At 39.8% G+C, this 13,829-nt stretch overlaps 1 protein-coding gene across 3 annotated transcripts in view; it reads right to left on the reverse strand.

Moving 5' to 3' along the window:
• The window catches only part of PPP2R5E (protein phosphatase 2 regulatory subunit B'epsilon), a 152,377-nt gene extending 139,407 nt beyond the window's left edge, over positions 1 to 12,970 (reverse strand). For 2 of the 3 annotated variants that reach the window (XM_036842385.1, XM_036842383.1), the window contains exons 1-2: positions 12,346 to 12,970; positions 9,991 to 10,154 (exon numbers count right to left, since the gene is read on the reverse strand). In XM_036842385.1, coding sequence (XP_036698280.1) covers positions 9,991 to 10,147 — 157 coding nt within the window. In that variant the 5' untranslated portion in view covers positions 10,148 to 10,154; positions 12,346 to 12,970. The remainder of the gene's footprint in view (positions 1 to 9,990; positions 10,155 to 12,345) is intronic. The other variant, XM_036842384.1, reaches the window with a different exon arrangement.
• Between the last annotated feature and the right edge of the window lie 859 nt (positions 12,971 to 13,829).

Raw genomic sequence — 13,829 nt, forward strand, 5'->3', positions numbered from 1 at the left:
CAGGCCCACAGGAGTGACTCAAAGAAAGATCAATGGCAAACAGACAGACAAGGGAAGGAATATTTATTAGGCCACCGACCACACATTAGCAGTTTACCCACATCATCTCATTCCTCACAACCACCTTGGGATGTATGAGTCCCATTTTACAAAAGTGGAAACTGAGGCTCCAAAGAGGTTAAATACCTGATCTCAAATCACAGAGGTAGAATTATCACCCAGGCTTGAACCCATACCCTTTCCTACAATATGCTAGTTCCCAAAGATGGGAAGATGATGGTAAAAAAATACCACTGCCAGAACGCTACCTGTTTACCAAACTCTAACTCTCCCGCCTTTATGGTGACAGCATTTGTGTCCCACAGGGGTCCAGAGGGGCATCTCCCCCTCCCTGCCAACGTGCGGTGCCGGCGACCCTTCCTGTCTGCCTCTTGGTGGCACTGCCTTGGCCTCTCCACGGAGCTGAGTCTGTGCGGCCCGCCGCTCTTCCTCACCTCTTCCCTGTCACCATCCACCACCCAGTGCTACAGCCAGCCCCGCCGCTCCCCCCTCTGCTATTCTCCACTTCTCTTTCTCATCACCTCAGTCTCCTCACAGTTTTCAGGGTTCTTACAAGAGGTCGGAAGATGATTCACTTAATAAATCATCCCAGCACGGCATGAGCAAGAAGGCTGTTAGCTCCAGTGCTCACCTGTGTTCATCCACCACTAACGCACATAATGGAAAAGGCCCTGGCTTTGGAACCAGAGGGAACTGGGGTCCCAACTCAGGCTCTCTCCACCCGCAGTCAACAGCAAACATCCCTTGTTCTTGGTGTTGTTGGGAAGCTTCAATGAGACACCATGTGGTACCTCACCTGGCACATAGCAGGACCAAGAGATACTGCTTCTCTTCTCCTTCACTGGTTACTAAATTATTTCTTCACCAGCAAAGATAACCTGAGTTTCTCCTCCAGACTTCTTCCAGGTCCACAGCTGTTCCAGAGAGAAAGCTATTTTACAGGCACTCTCAATTTTACCAATGGTAGTTCTATTCACCCAGCTTAATTTTTCAAATGACACTGATCAAAAATTTCCAAACAACCACACTGGAGTCATGTAGTAACTTCTACCCTCAAATACCTTTTAAAATTCTGTTTGGTATCAAAAAGAATTAAAAATCAAAAAAAAAAAAGAATTAAAAATCAGAAAACACATGCAGGAGAAACCTCTTGACATGAGATCTCCCTTCTGCAGAAAGGAATTATATGACAAATTCTCTCTCTCGGCTCTGAGTGAGGAAACTGACACCTACCACCCAAGGCAATGGTTGCTAGCCTTTAGGGAAACTCCTTTGAGAATCTGATGAAAGCTCTAAACCCTCTGCCCCAAAAAAATGTCAATCTGCACAGAGACACAAAAACTGCCTGGAATTTCAAGAAGGTTAAGGACACTCTGAAACCCACTCATCAACAGCAAAATAAGAGCCCTCGACAAAGAACCTTCTATGATACTCCTTAAACTGGCAAAATCCTCAACTCAGATTTTAAGGTGCAATAAATTCAAAAGCCTAGACAAAAACCTCAAGAAGATAAAGAAAGAAGTTTTCTCATTCACTCTCCACATCTGGCTCCAATGTCAACTCTTTCTGGCTCAAAACAGAATGCTACAAAATTAATGGGGCTCAAAACCTGAAGAGAAGGTTCTCTCTATGAAGCAAAATGTCAAAACAAAGATGTGTTCAGGGTTAGTGAATGTGCTGGGAGGGTGGGCAAAGGAAAAGGAGGTAAAAAAAATTAAGTATTAAGAACATCTACGCATTTTATTTTCCAGTATCATCCTTTTTAACTTTCTATGTCTGTGTATATTCTTAAAGTGCATTATATATTCATATAATAGCACATGTGTACAACATATAAACAGAAATATACATTATTTTTACTGATAGGAGTAAGCAATCACAAAAAAAGTTTGCAGATCCTGTCCTACTAGACAACTGCCAAAATGAGTTTACCTAACAATAATTTCTCCTGGTTAACTCTCCACAAATGGAATTTCCCTTGAAAATAATCACATTAGCCACCTTAAGTTCTTATTCCTGAAATGAGAAGTCAGTTTCAAACTGATGTTGACTAAACAGTAATGCTGAGATTGTTCCACAAGAACCAGTTCTCCTTTTTGCTTTAAAAGTCTAATTCTCACAGCTCCACATACTCCATATTTTTCTTCCTTAAGTGTAAATAATTCATGTAATGTATTAAAGAAATAATCAACTGAAAAACACTGGTATACATTTTCCACTACACAGTTCTTCCTATAATTATAATAGTTAATATTCTTCAACTCCTACAACATCGCCAGCACTGAGCTAAATGTTTTACCTGCTTAATGGCACTTAATCTGACTTTATGAAGTGGGTTCCTCTCCCAATTTTGGAGATAAAAAAACCAATGCTTGGAAGTCACATGGCTGTGAGTGGACCTAGAATTCGAACCTACGTGTGTGTGACCCCAGAGCCTCCATTCTTACCTCAGAGAGGCCACCTGCCTCCCTCAGGTAATATGTTACATATATTAGGTATATACTGTTATATATTAGGTAATAATATAATAATATTATACTGTTTAATTAATAAGTTCCTTTATGCATAATTCTACTATAATATAAAAATAAGATCCCTGTCTTGTTTTTATAAAATCTTACAAAAGGTAGAAAAATATTTTTAAGTGGTAAAAGAGAATGTCATTGCTGGCAAACAAACCAAAGAACTACTTTAGTTAGCCTTTTTGTAATATCTAGAAACTTTACTGTTTTTTTTCAAGCACTACAAAATCTAGTTAATATTAAGAGCTTACATTATTATAAAAGTTTTAAAGACAAGAGAAAATTTGACCATAAAACACTGCTCTGAAAGTCCATTATAACATCAGATGTGCTATTCTCTCTTAAACTATATAAAGAAAGAAAGCCTGGTGATCTGATCAGCCCATAATTCAGTCCCCAAACACCAGCAGAAAAAAGAAATTTCACTGTACTTAACATCTTAACTTCTACAAAATGAAAGTGATGAATCCCCTAAGTAAAAGGAATGACTCTTAGTCTGTCATACATAAAATCCACTCCATCCTCTCCTCCACAAGATATCACTTCTGTTTTTAACCTGAAACATGCAGAATTACCAGAGAAGAAAACCACTCTCAGCTTTTTAAGTGAACACTCAGCAATTTGATCCTTTAAAAATAAAGTCTTCATTAAACAAGTTTATAATTTTGTGTAAATTACTAGTTAAAATAAAATCTGCATGGCCTGGGTTTGGGGGGCAAAATTTAATATTTAGAAAGGAAAAATAAATGTCTATAGTGCTATTACTAATAACCTAGATGTTTTCAACTAACAGTGTTCATTCATTTACTAACAAATACTTATTGAATACCAACTATGTATAAGGCACTGATCTAGCCCCTAGAGATTAGAGAAACAAGGTTTCTACACCAAAGATTATATTCTCATGGGGGAGGAAAAACAGATAACATACAAGTGAACAAAGATAAAGTAATTTCAGATTATAAATATGATGTAAAAGACAACAGAGTGATAGAAATGTCAAAGAAGACTATTTTTAAAAGTGATAAAGGATGGTCCCTAAGAAGGTCCCATTTGTGCTGAAACTTGAAGAATGATACAAAGTCAAGAGAAGAAAGTTCTAAGTAGAAAAGGACCACCTCACCTTAGGAGAGGTTTCATTTGGCACCTTAATATTTTTATGCCCTGGATGGGTTATATCCTGGAGAGACCCATTTTATGATGAATTCTGTTTAAAGCTTACAATATTTATTGGTAAGTATCCAATGCATCTGCGCACACATAAAGCTAACATGATACTCAGGAAAAACAATAATAATAATAATTCCCAATCTTTTGGTCTAAGCCAAAAGCTCTTAACTCTGGGGAAAGAGCAGGAATGGTAGAGCTAAATCTTTGAAAAGTTGATGAAAGCAATGGACTCTATCCTCCAAAAAAAAAAAAAAAAAAAATGCACCTACATAGAAACTTTACATATAATTTTAGGAGGTTCTTAGAAACTTGAAGCCCATCCACGATGCACACACCCTATCCCCAACGAGAAATCCATGAACCCTAGGTTAAGAACTAAGCAGTAATTATCACACTCAGATGGGACGGATATGAATGCAAGCTGCTTACCCTACTTTTAAATGATTCACAAATCAGGAACGCTTACTCTCAATTTATTTTGGCCCACATAAGACATTGTATGGGAATTTTCTCTATGCTACAGAAACAAACTATTAGGAGGTATAGATATAGATACAGATATATAAAATTCTCACCTAAAAGTGAATGAAATGCCTCTTCACTACAACTAGTATAATCTTTCGCACATGATAACAGTGTCATTTGATACTGGTTTTGTGCAAGATCTTATAATTTCTTCCCCCAAAGAAATATATTACCACACTGCTTCAAGGGCTGTAAAGCTGAATGTTAACACCTATTAACTTACAGATGTTCTTCTGGTTCAAAAGCAAAGCTCATGATTATTTTTTTAAAACCATTCACACATACACACACACTCACACTACAATTTAGTTGCCTAAGGAATATACATCAATTACAAATGAACTTATTTACAAAACAGAGACAGACTCACAGACATAAAAGACAAACTTATGGTTCCCAAAGAGGAAGATGGGTGGGGGGAGGGGGGATAAAGCAGGAATTGGGGATTAGCAGACGCAAACTACTATATATAAGATAGATAAACGACAACAAGGTCCTACAAAGAATTATATTCAACATCTTGTAATAAACTATAATGGGAAAGAAAAAAAAAGGACATACATCGTTAATCTAAGGTACAAACTAGATCAATGGTTCTTAACTTTTTTGATTCAGACACCCCTTTGAGAATTTGAAAAATGCTATGGAATTATCCCATTTAAAAAATGAACAAATGCATACAAAATGTGCATATAATTTCAGCCTGCTCAATGCATTTCAAATTCATTCAAGGGTTTAAGAATACCTACAATACAAGTATATTATGACTGGCTGTTTCTGGGAAGGGGAGCTAATTAGGAAAACCGACTTGGGAGGAGGATTTTCCATTATACATCCTTTTGTATCTTTCGGAATTTGAACCATATAACTGTATTATCTATTCAAAAAACGAGTAAGTCAAAAAGCACTACACTAAAAAATGTGGCAGGATACCAATGCAGAAGGTGAAAAACCGCCACGTAAAGATGTTTAAAATAACTAGTCTACTAAATTCAACACATTTGCACACTGTTTCTTCGTATTTGGGGGTTGAAAAAGGTTCATGACCTCAAAACTATGCTCTTGTTTCATAATTTTCAGAGAAATCTCCAGTTTCAACTTTTTTGCTAGGAAAATACAAAAAGTCAAATAATAACTTCACATTATTCATATTGTAACTTCTGAAATCCCAGTTAAACGACAACAGCTAGTAATGTATTGAATGTGGTACTGCTGCATCTCGATTTTTATTATCATCCCCATTTGACAGACAAGAAAACCAAGCTTTCCAAAGCTAACTCGCTTGCCCCAGGCAACACAGCTAGTGAGCTAGGCAGGACTCTTGCAGGCAACAAAGCCCGTGTACTTCCTCCCATGCGACACCGTGGCATAACCTACAAGGAAGACAGTGAACACCAAAATCGAGGACATTATTTCTTAGGAGATCATTCGCATTATAAATACAGTTTAGAGCACTAGTCCATTATAAAACTGGGAATTCTATCTGTATGCTCCTTTACACTACACAAAGCAGATACAGATGAAAGAGACGAATTATCCCATCCAATAATTTTAAAAGCACACAAACTAGTTTTAACTTGGAATTTTTCAAGTCCTTACAAACTGTCCCCCTATAAAATAAAAATGTAAGCTGAATCATAAGCATAGAGTTAAAAAAAATCAGAGAATTAGTGTTATAGAAATACGTTACCAATCTAAAGGTTTCAACACCAAGGGGCAAAGAGTTTCTTTCTGCTGAACAGCACCTCCAGCCATCAAAGTTTTTGGAATGTTTGATACTGACTGTCCAAACTATGAGCAAAATGCTTTAGAAACATATGATGAATTGTGAGGCTAGCAACAATGATGCCACTTTCATTATAATCCCATTTTCAAAGAGGTGGTAGCTTTCAAAAACATCTCACTCATATCTAAACATATATAATCGTTTAAAGTTAAAAAGAGAAGGAAATATGGCGTGGGTAGAAAACATAAACCACCTAACCAGATACGACTACTCCTAGTAGTTATTATTATTTATTATTATTGCTATTATTATTAATGTGTGTGTGTCTATTTGCCTAAGTGTTTATTTTGTCCTTATTCAGCGACTTACCTAGGTAACTGTCAAAGCTTGCTTTATGTCCTGCTGTGCAGGCACCCAGAAAGCATCCAAGTCTTTACTTTCTTATCAAGCACATAAGGCACTCAACCTCTACTGAATTTCCCTTATCAGGAAAATGAGTAAAAGTCCTTCAAGCTCAAAAACTTTAGGACCTTCTGAAAATATTTTCAGAAGTACTTTATGGAGAAAACTCAAATGTCTACATGTCAAGGTCTATCCTGCAATTTCACAATTGCAGGAAAAGCCAGGTCACTCTGATATATTTACACAGAACTACATGCTGGTGTTGCTGTCTACAGAAAAATAACATCATGGATACAAATTTCAAAACCCCACCTAATAGGAAAAGAGCAAAAGAGATGAAACTTTCCTTTCACTTTGTTACAGTTCTGCAAGTGAAGAGACTTTTAAAATGCTAAGAAATAATGGCAGTGTTACTTATAAGTCAGTCAAATATTACGATGCATATAATAAGCATTCTTATAAAGCAAACACACAAAACAAGTGATCATTAATGAATACCTAATTTTTGAGCTTTCAAAAATTATATATTAAAAAGATGAGCTACATAATTACTATGTTTACACAATTTCCGTTTTCAAACTCCCCTAAAATTAAAGACCTTAAGGACATGTTTTTTCTTTACTCTTTAAAGCAACCCCCAAAATTCAACTACAGTTTATATTGTACCCCCAAATAAAATTAACTTAAACCTTCCAATTCAGTCAAAACAATTCTATAGAAAATTAAATCAATAACTACCCTTTGGCATGCATATATAATTTATTCTGGTTTTTCCTAAGGAAATGGCAAAAAAAAAAAATTCCTTTTATGTTTTCCTTATATTTCATAAACTACCTCCTAAAGTTGTGAGAAGGCACACAAATAAAACTCAATCCATTGTAAGGAAAACAAATGTCATTCAACAAACTCTTTACATTCACTATAATAATCAAGAACAAATACACATTTCTAAAGTCTATACATGATTGTACTTCTTTGTTATTCTACAGATATGGAAATCTAATTTATGGAATGCTTCCCGGAATATTTTCCCAGAACGTGCTTATTACACAAGAATCACTTTTAGTCTGTCTGGAAATTAAGCTTGTGGATGTATCTAGTGTTATATGATCTTGTTGCTCTCCAATGCTCCTATGCTGGCAAAATATACAAGTTCACAAAAATCATATTCTTGGAGAGCAGAATTCTTGGAAATTTTACAATACTATCAGACTCCACTTAAAATATGAGAAAAGGATATACAAATGGCCAAAAAGCACATGAAAAGATACTCAATGTCACTAATCATTAGGGAAATGCAAATAAAAATCACAATGAAATACTACTTCATACACATTATGATGGCTATTATCAAAAAGAAAAAAAAAAGGAAAAGAAAATAACAAGTGTCAGTGAGAATGTGGAGAAATTGGAAGAAGCCTTGGGTACTGCTGGTCGGGATGTAAAATGGTACAGCTGCTATGGAAAACAGTATGGCAATTCCTCAAAAAATTAAACATATGCTCCAGCAATTCTTCTGAGTATATACCCAAAAGAAGTGAAAGCAGGGACTCAAAAAGATATTTGTACACCCATGTTCTCAGAGCAGCGTTATTCACAATCACTGAAAGGTGGAAGGAACTCATGTATCCATTGACAGATGGATAAACAATATGTGGCATATATATACATACACACACGCACACACGATGGAATATTAGTCAGCCTTAAAAAGGAAAGAAATTCTGACACGTGCTACAACATGGATGAATCTTGAGGACATTACGCTAAGTGAAATAAGCCAACCACAAAAGAGACAAACATTGTAGGATTCCCCGTATAGGAGATACCTAGAGTAGTCAAATTCACAGAGACAGTGGTGGTTGCAAAGAGGTTAGGGGGAGGGGTAATGGGGAGTTAGTGTTTAATGGATACAGAGTTTCAGCTAGGAAAGATCAAAAGTCCAGAGATGAGTGGTGGTGATGGACGTACAACAATGTGACTGTACCTAATGCCATGCTTCATGCACACTTAAAAATAGGTAAAATGGTCAATTTTATGTTATATATATATTACAATTTTTTTAAATGAGATAAGAAACAACAAAATATTAAAACATGTGCCAAATTCTTCTCACACATGCTTCTTTCACTACCCACGAAACCAACACCATGGCTCTGAGTGGTCAGTTAAGTTCTAATTTAAATGTTTACCATGGGCCCCAAGAAATTAATATAACAAAGTTTAAATCTGTTCTAACCCTAAGAAAGTTTAAACTGCTTCCTCAGAATAAAGTCCTTTGCCAGATATAGACACTAACAGCTATTACATGTCTATTTCAGATTAAATAAACTACTAAAGAATCCAATATACCTCCCAACTTTGTATTTCAAGTACAGTTACTTTTATCCCTAGCGAGTTTTTCCTTCGTTTTTCTTCCAAAGCCTCATAAAGATTATTTTCATTTTTACCAGCAAAAACTTTAGCCAAAATTTTCTCCCCCCAGACTCATACGAGCTCATCTTCATTAACCGTAGATATATCATCTTTACAGTAATAGTATTCATTTCATGTTTACCAATTTCAAGTATAAACATGGAAATCTCATTTATGAATCTCCCTCCCTTAAAAAAAAATGTTCATACGGGAAAAACAGAAGTTTGAAATATCCTAGGCTACATTTTGAGGATCTTTTCTAGTCACACTACAGTTTTTCTTTTAATACCTTCTGATTTCACAAATTGTTACAGAAATATATGTTCACTAACTAACTAGCAACCAAGTTTTTTGATTTCCTCTGCGCCACTAAAGTGCATTGTATTGTTCACGTCCCCTTTCTCCTCACTCTTAAGTGTTCAGCAGACAAAAATCTACCTTCAACAGTAGATTCTAATAGCGCCATGCTATAAATGCTATGTTCGGATACATTTCAAACAATGCTTGTTCATAAACATAAAGCAAACTGATAAAAATTAAATGGAACAAAAAGTACCCACATACTCAAACAAAAGGTAAAAGGTTTAATTTAGAAAGAAAAGTTCTCATATTAATTCCATAAACAATACGATCATCAAATATTTTTTCTATTTGTACTATCTGAAAACAAAAATGCATGTAATCACTTACTGACCATTTTTTCTCAATTTTAAAAAATGAATTATTTCAAACATCATTTTCTATATGTAAGTTAATGGCACCATCTCCTCTACTAGGTCTACCTCCTGTGATTAAAACTGTACAATTTGTAGTTGTCACTGCATACAATGTATACATATAAATGTCAACAGAAGACAATAAGAAAAACACAGACCCAGACCTCATAAAGTTTCTGTGGCATTCAGTTTTTCTACTTATCAGTGTGAGAGATTCTCTGATAATAAGTTTCTTTTCATTTGTCCATGGCTATTTATATTAAATTGAACCCTTTAAAAGGGGGAGTGGGTGTATCTGGTCACACACCAATAATTTCAACATATCAGAAACCTCCATCCCTTCAATTTGCAACAGGGAATTTTAACAAATATGGAACTCTACAAAAAAGAAAATTATATACAGATACAAAAAGATCAATTGAAAAGGAATCCATCACCTGGTCATGAGCCTTACCTTTTAGCAGCGGCAGAGGTGTTAACTCAATAGGCTTGCCTTGAGACCTAAACTGTGAGGAACTTTGCGACCTCTTCTGTCTGGCTTTTCTGACGGACTTCCGAGAAAATCCGTCTACTTTATCCACTGATGGAGGAGTAGTTGGTGCTGAGGACATATCCCTACTGAAAAGAAAGAAGTATCATCAACACATTCCCGAGGAAGAAGCATACAAGTGAGTTACTCAAATTCTAAAATTCCCATACACTATTTTTGAAAATGGGAATATGTTTAAAAGAAAGCAAATAAAATCAATTAAGAGCAGTCATATGTTCAATGGGAAAACAGAAAGACTTGGTGGAAAATAGAATATAAGTACTATATAAGCAATATTGTAATGTTAATACATTGTGCTACTCCCACTACAATATGCATTAAAGATGTTCATTTATACTTGAACATGTACTCATTTTCTAACTGCACAGCTCTTCTCATCTTGAGATCCTGAAGTAATTGAGGAACTATTCTGCAGCTACAAAATTTCCATCCAAACATTTTCCCAAGATAGTTAATATTATGAATGGGCTCCAGAGTTGAAACTCTTATGGTACTTCAAGAATCTACACCAATGTATCACAGCAAGGTGAAATTTACAATTTCGCAACTACCAAGACATGACTTTTAATGCAATGTGCTGTGTTAGCTATGATAAACTACACCACACCACAAAGGAGGACAAGCTAGGCTACTTTAAACAGAACACATAAAAGGCATAATCAAAATCATTTCGAAGAAGCCTTCTTTTTGAATGAAGCCATCTGAAGTTACTAAAGCTTAATAAACAAAACTATGATGAAATGGTACACCAAAGTTGAAATAAAAACAAATTCACAGCCTACTTAGACAACCAAGTTGAGTTCCCTTGAAGTTCATCATCAAATATTAATTTTCATTCTATCAAACTAATGGAACTGAACAGTTCTTTGGGATTTTTTTTAACATTCTCAAATCATTAAAATGAAGGCTATTTCCTAAAAGTAACAAGGATTAAGCTCAGTTTCATTCACCAATTTAAACAGATGCCATCATTTCTATGGCACTGAGGCTCCATGCTACACGCAAGATTAATGGCAGACTTGAATAGAAATAACGCACATGGGGGAAATGCTGAAATGCAGTTACTCACCTGGCATTCCAATACATAACATAAGTGTTTTTTAACCTCTAAATAAAAGAGTAAGGGAGTTTCTTCCTGAACGTGTGAGAATAAAAAGTTACCTGGATTAGCTGGATTCTGACAAAGTAAAAATAACAAAAACATAAACAAAAAACAAAAACCATATGATGTCGAGGTTTGGAATTTTGAAGTCCTGTTTGGTACTCCTTTTTAAAAAAAGTTTTTAGCAATCTACTTTAGCCTTAAATAAAATGTGATAGATAAAAAGGAATTGCAAACCATGAATGATTATAGAAGAAGTAAGATGATTTAAAAATTCATAATGACTGCATCTGCAAGAAGCTCCACATCAATTTGTATGTTGTAAATTTAGGGGCTGCTTTTCCAATCTGGTATGTGAATTATTTAGACTACATTTAACCCTCACAACACAAGATTTCCGTAAATCCTGTTCCTCCTCCACTCTTTTTGTCTCTCCTTTATTCTTTATCTCCCATCTCTAAAGATGATTTACTGGTAGCAAAAAACAAATTTTTTTTAATCATTTGCCCCTTTTGCCCGCGGCCCAGGATAAACGTCAAGGATCTCAACCCTAAAGCGCTGCAGAATTGAACGTGCAGTAGCAGCGGGTCCGTACAAAGCCCGGGGAAACAGGTTTCGCCCTGGGCTAGGACGCCCGAAGCTTTATCATCCTCTAAGCATTGGGCACGGGGCATTTCCAAGGCACAGGATAACCTAAAGGGGGTACTGGGTGGAGGAGAAAGACAGACAAGAGGTTGGTCTGTAGGGATGCTCACGTACTCCGTTTGCTCCCACCCCCTCCCCCCCCCCACGCCACCCCAAGCCCTGGAGAAGATAAGCTGCTACAAAATCCTTCTCACTACACCAATCCCCCTTTCCTCCCCCCCGCCCCCGTCAGTGGATAAAGGGGGACAAGAATACGCCTCCAATGCCGGAAGGTGGAGAAAAAGGGGGGTGGAGGGCAGAGTGAATGAAAGGCATCATCAGAAGCATCTGCAGGTAAATCAGACAAGTGGGACCGGCGCTCCCTCTCCCGCACCTCACCCCATCGCACCCCTCGCCGGCCCAGGCCAGGCCTTCCCAGGCCGGTGCCCTGCAGGTTCCCCAGGAGGTCGGGTAAGAGGCAGGAAAGGAGGAAAGGAAGCAGACGAGCCGCGGTGCTGGAGGGACTAAGTTACCTTGAAGCTTCTGGAGAAGAATCCGAAGATGATCTGTGGTTTCGGAGGGGCGGGAGACGGGAGAGAGGGCCGCAGCGGGGGCGGGTGGCGGGACCGGGGCGTGCGGGGGGAGGTCCGGACAGCGGCAGGGAGCCCGGGGCGACGGCTGTCCGGAGCGGCGTCCCTCCGGTTCCGCGGCAGCGGCGCCTCTAGGCCTCACGGCCGGACCTGAACCTCAGCGCTCCGGCGGCGGCGGCGGCCTCACGATCCTCCCCCGCGGGCCCGTCCCATCAAATCGGCACCGACCCCGCTGCGGCTCCGCCGGTGGCTCCTCGCTCACATTCCCGGCGGGCGGCGCCTCTGCTCGTTGCCCCGGACCCGGCGGCTGCAGCGACGACGAGGGGAGGGGGGAAGGGAGGGAAGAAGAGTGGATCCGCAGCGGCAGCAGGAGGAGAAGGAAGGAGAAGAAGGAGCCGCTGGGGCTGGAGCCGCCGCTGCCAGAGCCGCCGTTCGGTGCCCGCGGTGGGTCCCCGTCAATGCCCCTTTCTCTCTCCTATTGTCAATATCACCGGGCAGCTGAGTCCATGGCACACGCGCAACCGAACCTTCTGGCCAGCAGCGCCCGCCTCCAGCGCCCACTCACTGGAGGCTTCAAACGGGAAGCGAGGCCTCATTGGCCGGCGTCCGCCTTCACTCCCTTGTCAGCATGTTGGGCTGAGACCCGATCAGGGATTGGCGGCGGGGGGGCGGAGAAACAGGAGGGTGGGAAGAGAGGAGGACGAGGATTGGGCTGAGGGGAGAGGGACCCGGATGCAACCGCGATCTCCGGCCGCGCTGCCGCCGCTTCCGCCAGGCGGTGGGGTAGGCTGAAGAGGGGAGTCGGCGCCGCCGCCAGGCCTGAGAGGAGCTCCTTAAACCCGGAGGGGTGCGCCTGACACCAGTGCGATGGGTTTCCGCGCTGTGCGGATCCTCTGGGCGGCGGTCGTCTGCAACCTGAGGATTCCAAGGGCAAGGGTCGGCTAAGGTTGGGGGCGTCCCTGGCCTTTGATTCCTCCCCTTTCAGCGGCGAGGCTGGCCCTTCTGGACTCGAGGAATCCCATTCGGACGAGAACCAAAGCCGCATAGAACGAAAGAAAGGCAGCCTGGGCGCCGCTGCCTTTGTAGATGGGCCCCTCGCAGCCCGGGGCTGTAAAACCCCCAGCAGTCGCTCTCCGCTCCACCTTGTGGGAGGCCTGGCACGGAAATCTGAACCCCTGGGGCCCGGCCAAGGGTTGGGTATCGCTTCGAATTCTCTCTCGCCTAGTCTCCTTTTCCCTAAACCTCTGTTTTGAATATCAGCTCCCTGGAGCTCCTGCAAGCCTGGTTGGGGCCAGTTCAGTGTAACTTGTGCAGGTGGGAACGCGGTCTCTACGCTCTGTGATCATTTATTGAGATCAACCTCTTGGGCCCACCCGCTGTACAGAGCTCAGGGAAACCCAGCTTCAAACTGCGGGAGATTGGGAGCT

The sequence above is a fragment of the Balaenoptera musculus genome, chromosome 2 (assembly GCF_009873245.2).
Source record: "Balaenoptera musculus isolate JJ_BM4_2016_0621 chromosome 2, mBalMus1.pri.v3, whole genome shotgun sequence".
NCBI lineage: Eukaryota > Metazoa > Chordata > Mammalia > Artiodactyla > Balaenopteridae > Balaenoptera > Balaenoptera musculus.